Source organism: Terrapene carolina, unplaced genomic scaffold (genome assembly GCF_002925995.2).
Source record: "Terrapene carolina triunguis isolate 2854851 unplaced genomic scaffold, T_m_triunguis-2.0 Scaffold165, whole genome shotgun sequence".
NCBI lineage: Eukaryota > Metazoa > Chordata > Testudines > Emydidae > Terrapene > Terrapene triunguis.
The window spans coordinates 2,331,868-2,339,353 of NW_020664516.1; the positions used below are offsets into that span (position 1 = coordinate 2,331,868).

At 44.7% G+C, this 7,486-nt stretch overlaps 1 protein-coding gene across 1 annotated transcript in view; it reads right to left on the reverse strand.

Moving 5' to 3' along the window:
- The window catches only part of LOC112119564 (hydrocephalus-inducing protein homolog), a 360,821-nt gene that overhangs the window by 173,854 nt on the left and 179,481 nt on the right, over positions 1-7,486 (reverse strand). Inside the window, 1 exon segment of the mRNA XM_029912025.1 lies at positions 6,016-6,329. Coding sequence (XP_029767885.1) covers positions 6,016-6,329 — 314 coding nt within the window.

The window sequence follows — 7,486 nt, forward strand, 5'->3', positions numbered from 1 at the left end:
ACGGGGGATGTGGGTACCTTGCAATGTTCTGTACTGGAGACTCCCATTACAACTGCTGGTATAGGATGATGTACAAGAGATGCCCTCAATTGTCTGATTCTATCCTGTATGGGACTTGCAGCGCTTTTAATCCAAGCTGTGCGTTTTCTACAACCCCCAAATCCTTTGTACTAATTACATCACACTCCCCATTCAATGGTCTGCTTACTACTCAACCATGTGAAAGCATGACATGAGCCACACTCATCTAGGTGGGAGAAATGCAGTGCCCATCAGTGCCAAGCTCTCAGCCCTGAATAAACAAGTAACACATTCAAAGTCGCCCCCAAATTACACCCCCCCTGTGATGTTGCACTCCATATGTTTTATGGAAATATGCTTATGAGTGTGAATATGATGTAACTGGAATATGCTTTATGCAAAAGGTCTCTTGTAAGGTATCATAACAAAGGTTATAACCTACTGAATATATTCCTCCTATTTGTATGCATGTATCATTCTTGTATCTGAAGCTAGAAATATGAAGTATAACTCTGAGATCCTACTGTAATTATGCAAAGTGTGAGCCATTAGTGGTGGTTTAGAATCTTGATGGCTCCCACTGACTAGGACAATTGGTTATAAATGGTTTATTTACCTGCAAACCTTCCAGGAAGAATGGAGAGTAGGAGTCTTACAGTGACATGTGATCATGTCACATGATACTGCAATCCATCTTCATCTTTGTACTTTTCCATTGATGAGGCAGGGGTGGGGACAAGCACAGACAAAATATTCCTGCCTTGTGCCAAAGCTATAAAAAGGTGTGGAGCAGGACCAAGGGGGCTGCCAGTCATGAGAAAACCCCTGCTTACCACCTGAGATGTCTGCTGGATCTAAGAAAGACTGTACCAGGGGAAAGGATTGGGCCCAGACTAGGAAGGAGTCTAGTCTGTGAAAGAAGCTTATTGGAACATCCCTGAGGGTGAGATTACCTGTAATCAGTTTCATAATGTATTAGGCTTAGATTTGCATGATTTGTTTTATTTTGCTTTGTGACTTACTTTGTTCTGTCTGTTATTACTTGAAACCACTTAAATCCTACTTTTTATACTTAATAAAATCACTTTTGTTTATTAATAAACCCAGAGTAAGTGATTAATACCTGGTGGAGCAAACAGCTGTGCATATCTCTCTATCAGTGTTATACATTTATTTATTTACCCTGTATAAGCTTTATATAGAGTAAAACGGATTTACTTGGGGTTTGGATCCCATTGGGAACTGGGTGCTGGAGACAGGTAACCTGCTAAGCTGTTTTCAGTTAAGGCTGCAGCTTTGGGAGCGTGGACCTGACCCTGGGTCTGTGTTTGCAGCAGGCTAGTGTGTCTGGCTCAACAAGACAGGGTTCTGGAAGTCCCAAGCTAGCAGGGAAAACAGGCTCAGAGGTAATTTCAGCACATCAGGTGACAGTCCCAAGGGGATCTCTGTGACTGAACCCGTCACACCTCCCACTGAATCATTCTGAAGATTTTGATCTCTTTTGCACAGTTGTGCTGAACCCGATGGAATTACCCCAGGTTTGCACAAGTGTAGCTGAGATCGGAATCTGGCCCTCAGTACCTAGAGAGTGAGCGGACCGCAAACTTCAGTTATAGTGCTGGACACTCAAACAGAAGGGGAGCAGTGATAAGTCTACATGGCACATGCATGCCATAAATCCCAGTTATTCCGAGAGCAGCAAAGCACTGGAGAGGAAGGAGGTGCGGAATACTGCAAACTGATCCGCGTTAAGAAGATGAACCCAAACAGAGAGGGAGGCTTGCAAAGACACTGAGAAACAGCAAATAACCCTCCCCTCTCCTCCCAATATTGAGCTCTCTGCGTTTATGTCTTAAGATAAGCTCGGCAGTGACACAGATTTACTTGCTCCTGGCTCTGGTTCCTTTTTGAGCACTCATATTTTATTTATTTTTAATCTTCTTTGGGGAGCCTGGTATCAAAGCTGCAATAGACTTGCGCTCTGCCCATATGTTCTGTTTGATGACATCTTCTCAAGTTCCCTAATATCTGTCCACAAGTACAGAGACACTCATAAGCCACTCACAAGTACAGACACACTTGTTCTTTTCTCTTGACATTCATGATATTCATACTGGCACATCAGAAGAAAAGGTCGATTGAAGCCCAGAGCCTTAGTTACATGAAGCTCCATCTATAGGAAATGAAAGACCATTTTTCTATCATACCAATCTGTCAAACTGTTCCTCCATTGACAGGAGAGACAAACACCGCTAAAGAATGTATTCTGTTGTCAGATTTATTCCAGGATTTCTACCTGCATTCATTTGCCTGTATCCCACTCATTACTAGTATTATTTATACAGCATTGCAGGTGTCCACGGGGTACCTTACAGTCCAAATAAGACATAACAGAGCAAGTAATAACAAATAACAGCAGTGATGGGGGAAAAGGGTGAGAAGGATTTAATGCCCTTGTCATTTATCTCAGGCTCTCCCGTATCAGAGTCCTTTCCCCATGAAGTCATTCTATGGATTCCAATGTATATTACTGCTGCTTGTGTTAATATTTTTCTATTCATTGGCTGTCAGTCCATTACTGTTGCATGTTTGCCTTGTCTTGTTTTTCATTGCATATATTTTTTCTCTTTTTTTTCCTTAAGAAAATTAAAAAGGAACAAAGGATTCATGCCAGCATCAAGGCTGAAATGTGGATTGCAGGGCCTTGTAATGTGGCACACCAGGTTATGGGGGGAGAGCAAGGAGGATTACTGGAAGGTGTTCACACCACAGGAAGCCCCATCAGGGAGGGAAAAAAGATCCTATTCTGTTAAAAGGAATTGGCTGGGAAAATCCTAGCCGGAGAGGGAAGGCTGACATAGTTTGATCCTATATATTTAACACAACAAACTTTGAACTGAAGTAAGAACTGGATCAGGCCCTTAGGTACTTTCCATTAAGAATGACCTCTAGCCAAGGGGTTCATGTTCTCTACAGATGTCAGTTCAGCAAAGGGAAGATGTTCTATGTATGGCATTCAGACACTGGTAAGACCACACACAGAGATGCAGAACCATTCTGCTGACTCACCTGGCAGCTAGATCTGGTGGTTCCTTTTAGCTCTAAATCAGGTGGTTTAAAAAGTTGTATCTCTCAGGCAAGAGGGAACTAGATACTGGGGCAGAGGAGTCATGCAGGAATAAACCTCAGGAACAGCAGTGCTCTGGAGAAAGTTGAGGCTTGTTATTTAAGTTAACAAAGAAGGGAAACCTTAGGAACCAGGTAAGTTTGGAGACTATCCAGGGTGTGTGCTCTGTTAGAAGCAGGGAGGGAGCACTACCTGCTTAAAGGGATCTTGCCAGTTATTTTAAAAGAAAGTCATGTACATCCTTTGAGTTTTGCTTCTTCAGTCTATAGAGGATTCCAAACAATGGGGGTGGGGAGGTTGTGGAGTTTGACATCCCCTTCTGAATACAAATCAGCCTTCTGTCCACAGTCCAGGGGAATTCATGAGAAACTTGACAAGAAATACAACACAAGATTTGAACCTGGACCCAGCCCCATCCTAACATAAAGTTCAAGGTTCTAAGTATGGTTCTGGAGTTTTGTTTCAACCCAGTATTTTATTAGGGGTCTTCTGCAAAACCTGGATTCAGATCTGATCTAACACAATGGTCAGGGATGTTTGGATCTGGGATTTTGCTTCAGGTCCATCTATAACTACACAGGTACAGAACAATAAATGCCAGGCTCAATAACTCATAGAGGCAGCTGGCCGAGCAAAGACAGAGAAGGGGACTGGGCTTTGGAACCATGGGTAATAGTGCAGGAATGATTTGGCATGTGCTGCTTATCTGCTGCTCTGTTCAGAGTGGTAATAGAGAAGCAAGAGGGAAGGAGAAGAAAAATAAAAGGCACAAATGAATTAAAAGAAGAAAAATCTGATTGCAGGATCCTGTCCATCCAAAGGAAATAAAAATAAAGACACAATCTTCTCTCCCAGCCAAAATGGACATGTTAATCTCCATGAGACTCAAATACGCCAGTGGTTGGCAATGGGTGGATGGGTAGACAGATGGCTAAACTACACTGATTTCAATTCATGGAACCTGGTGTTTAACTACCACAATGTCAGGCCGAGTTAGCACCACATGATTATTTAGCCTGTACAATACCAATAGTGTTTAATGCAGAATAGAAATATCTGAGACGATGCTCTGAGACTGGCCACTTAATGAGGAATTTGAGGTGTTAGCTCAGAAATGCACTTGGGGCCCCAATTCTGCCATGGAGAGTCATGTAGTGTCTGCTGAGGGACGCATAGAGAGTACATTGCTGCTTAATTAACACGCAGAGCAGAATAGAGAACGAGCCGCTCTCCTAAATTCCATCGCATTAACAAGCAAGAAAAGGAAAAAGCCAGCGCCCATTGGAGCATAGGGCCCCATCCTGCCAGGTGCCCAGATCCCTCAACTGCCTGTGGAGTCAGTAGGAGCTGAATGCACTCCACACCCAGCAGGAGGCGCTCTGCACATCACAGGCTCAGACTCAATGGAACAGGATTTAAAGGGACACGGGTCATTAAAACGTGGAAGCGGATTTGGGCCTTGTGTTTCCAAAAATGCAATGATATTTAAAACATAACAACAGCTACCTAGGCACTCAGCCAACGAATGGTCACAGATTAAATTAATTCCATGCTGGCTTCACAGTAATGTGCTTACCTCACTTACCTTACTCTAAAATGTATAACCACTGTTCAATAACCAACATTAGAGTCTCTCTTTAGCTTGTAATTAAACATTAATCTAATTTGCCTGGAGATGACTGGAGCCACCAAGCATTGCTATAACAGCCCATGCCTTTTCCCCAGCCCACCGTATTCCACCTGCTTTCCCTGCCTTTTCTCACTCTTCTCTATCCTGGGATCCTTGCTAGCCTGATTCTGCAAGGGGCATGAACTTCAATGGCTGAGTTTACTCCCCAAACTCTCCAAGTATCAATATCTGATCTCCTCTACTTCCCGAAAGGTCCCTCCTGTGGGCCAGACCCCAGTTTCCTAAGTGAAATTGTTTACTGATGGTCTATGTTATTCAGAATGGCAGCACATCAATACCCAGCGGTTAAGTTTATTAGGTTTCCTGGGGCAGTCCGAAAAAAACATTTACTACTGTAATTAGAATAACTGCCCAAACCCTATTTGTGTATTGTGCTGAGCTGGGGAGAGCTGCTGGGCAGGTATTGACAGAAGTGCTCTGACGGATCAACCCATTTTCCTTGTCTTGGGGACCCTCAAAACAAAGCTGAGCAGTTCTGATTCCCTAAGGACATTCAGGCAGACAACCCTGATAGCTGACCAGAGACCATTTATGGCTGAGCTACGGAACTCACTATTCCTTTACAGGTGGTTTTTAACAACAGTTCAGTGCATGTGATAAGCACTTTAATAGGTTAGAAAAAAAGCCCTACTAGGGGCAGAATCCCACACTGGGCCAGGAGGCCTGATAAAGCCCTACACACCACCTTACACCCCCACCAGGGCTGCACCAGGGTTGGCAGTGGAGTGGAGGGGCAGTAGTTTGGGCCACTGCACTGTCATGAACAGGCTGGTGGCATGGGCAGAACTATGGGATATAGGGCTTTGTGAATCCATTGGCCCCAACACCTCCCACAAATGATATGAAAGGGCTTCAGTTGCGATTGAGTCCATCGATTAGACAAGCAGCTGCAAGCTCCTCTGCCAACTCCTATCGTGGCCTTGGTTTAGCAGGATCGATATTGCCTCCCCAGCACAACCTCCCAACACCTCATCTGGCTTTCATGCAGCTAGCCTCGCCCAGTCAGACTGGCAGGTTGTCAGAGCAGAGACAGCGGGAACTATTTCCAAATGGAGGAAGTTGAAAGCAAATCAGTCCAATTCCAAGCAAAGAGTCTTGGGTTTCACGAAGGAACAAAACACTAACACAAGAAAGAGGAAAGCTCCAAGGATAATAGATAAGGCAATGCCACATCTACCTTATCTGGTTCTCATAGTTGTCCATCAGGAAGGACCAGTGGTACTTGACGAGAAGCGGGCTGCAGTTGGTCATTTTGATGTTATGTACAACCTCGGTGTCGTTCAAGATGCAGCCGAAATCCAAATCCATAGTCTGGAAGTGGAGGTTTGGGAAGTGCACTTCACCCCGAAGGGTGACCTGGTCCTCATGAGGGTGTTCCAGATACCGGATAGTCAGGACCTCCTCTGCAACCCGGGTGTTCAAATCCTTTCTGTAGGAAGGGTCAAACCTGATGGAGAGATGCTGCTCCTCTCCGGTTTCTAGTGTCCTGGGCTGCATTGAGACAGACAGGGATTAATCACTGTTGGACTGAACTTTACCAGTCCAATGGTGTGAAATGCACAAACACACATTGACAATCCATGAAAAAACCGCGGGCATCTCAGCCCATCCATCTCTGAGCCTCATTATAGCATGTCTAAGTGTCTGGCAGATCAGCCCACAATGAGTCGCGTTTCAGACCTTCTCAGATTCACACACATTCCTCTGCATTGCATCAATACAGCAGAAAGTTTTGCTGAATTTTGAACCCCTCAAAGTTTTGACTAACCAGTACATTGCTGGGTTCATGTTGAGACTAAAAAAAAGCAAACAGTACAGAGAGAAAAAAAAGCCAATGGAAGAAATAAAGACAGCATATTGTGAACTGGCTGTGATTTGTGTGTCACTATTGCTCCTATATAAAACTGTATAAAATAAGAACTGCTCCTCTGTGTGTCATAAGCCCTGTACTGTTAATAGTTATAGAGCATCTCCTGCAACTGAAGTTCTAGGGCATGGTGCTTTTTGAGCAGGAGGATCTGAGGGTTAGCTCTGTTGTCACTATTAAGTGGCTACTGTTTGCAGCAAATTGGTAACCACAAAGTCCTAGATACGAGGAGTCGTTCCCCTATCACTAATACACAGCACAGGATTCCCTATGTTCCTAGTTTTGTAAGTGAATATCCATTTGGGTGGGGGGAGGAAACATGAGTCAAGAAAAAGGGTCAGGAACTCAAACTAATTCTGTCAACCCCAAAATTAGTCTGAGGTTTGCAAAACCTCAAGCTCCAATGGCTTTGCCCAACCCAAACCGAGGAGAAAATCTCCTGCCAGGAAACGATGTGGCAATTTCATGCAATACTGTGGCAAGTGTGATGAGTCAGCAGGCCTGATTCTGATCTCACCTGCACTGCTCATCATTTACACAGGCGTGTGAGAACACGAGGCGGCTGGCTGGAGCAGGGGCTGGCTAGTGTGAAACAGGCATGGACTAGGGCAGGAGCCGGAGCAAGGGCAGTCTACCAAAACTACTAGGCACGGGGAGTGCTCCTGGCCAGGTAGTGATATTGAGCAAACTGGAGCAACTGCCTCCCTTGAACAGCCTATACACCAGCCTTGGGATCATAGGCGCCAACTTCCTCTCTACCTGGGGGTGCTCAACCCCCCCC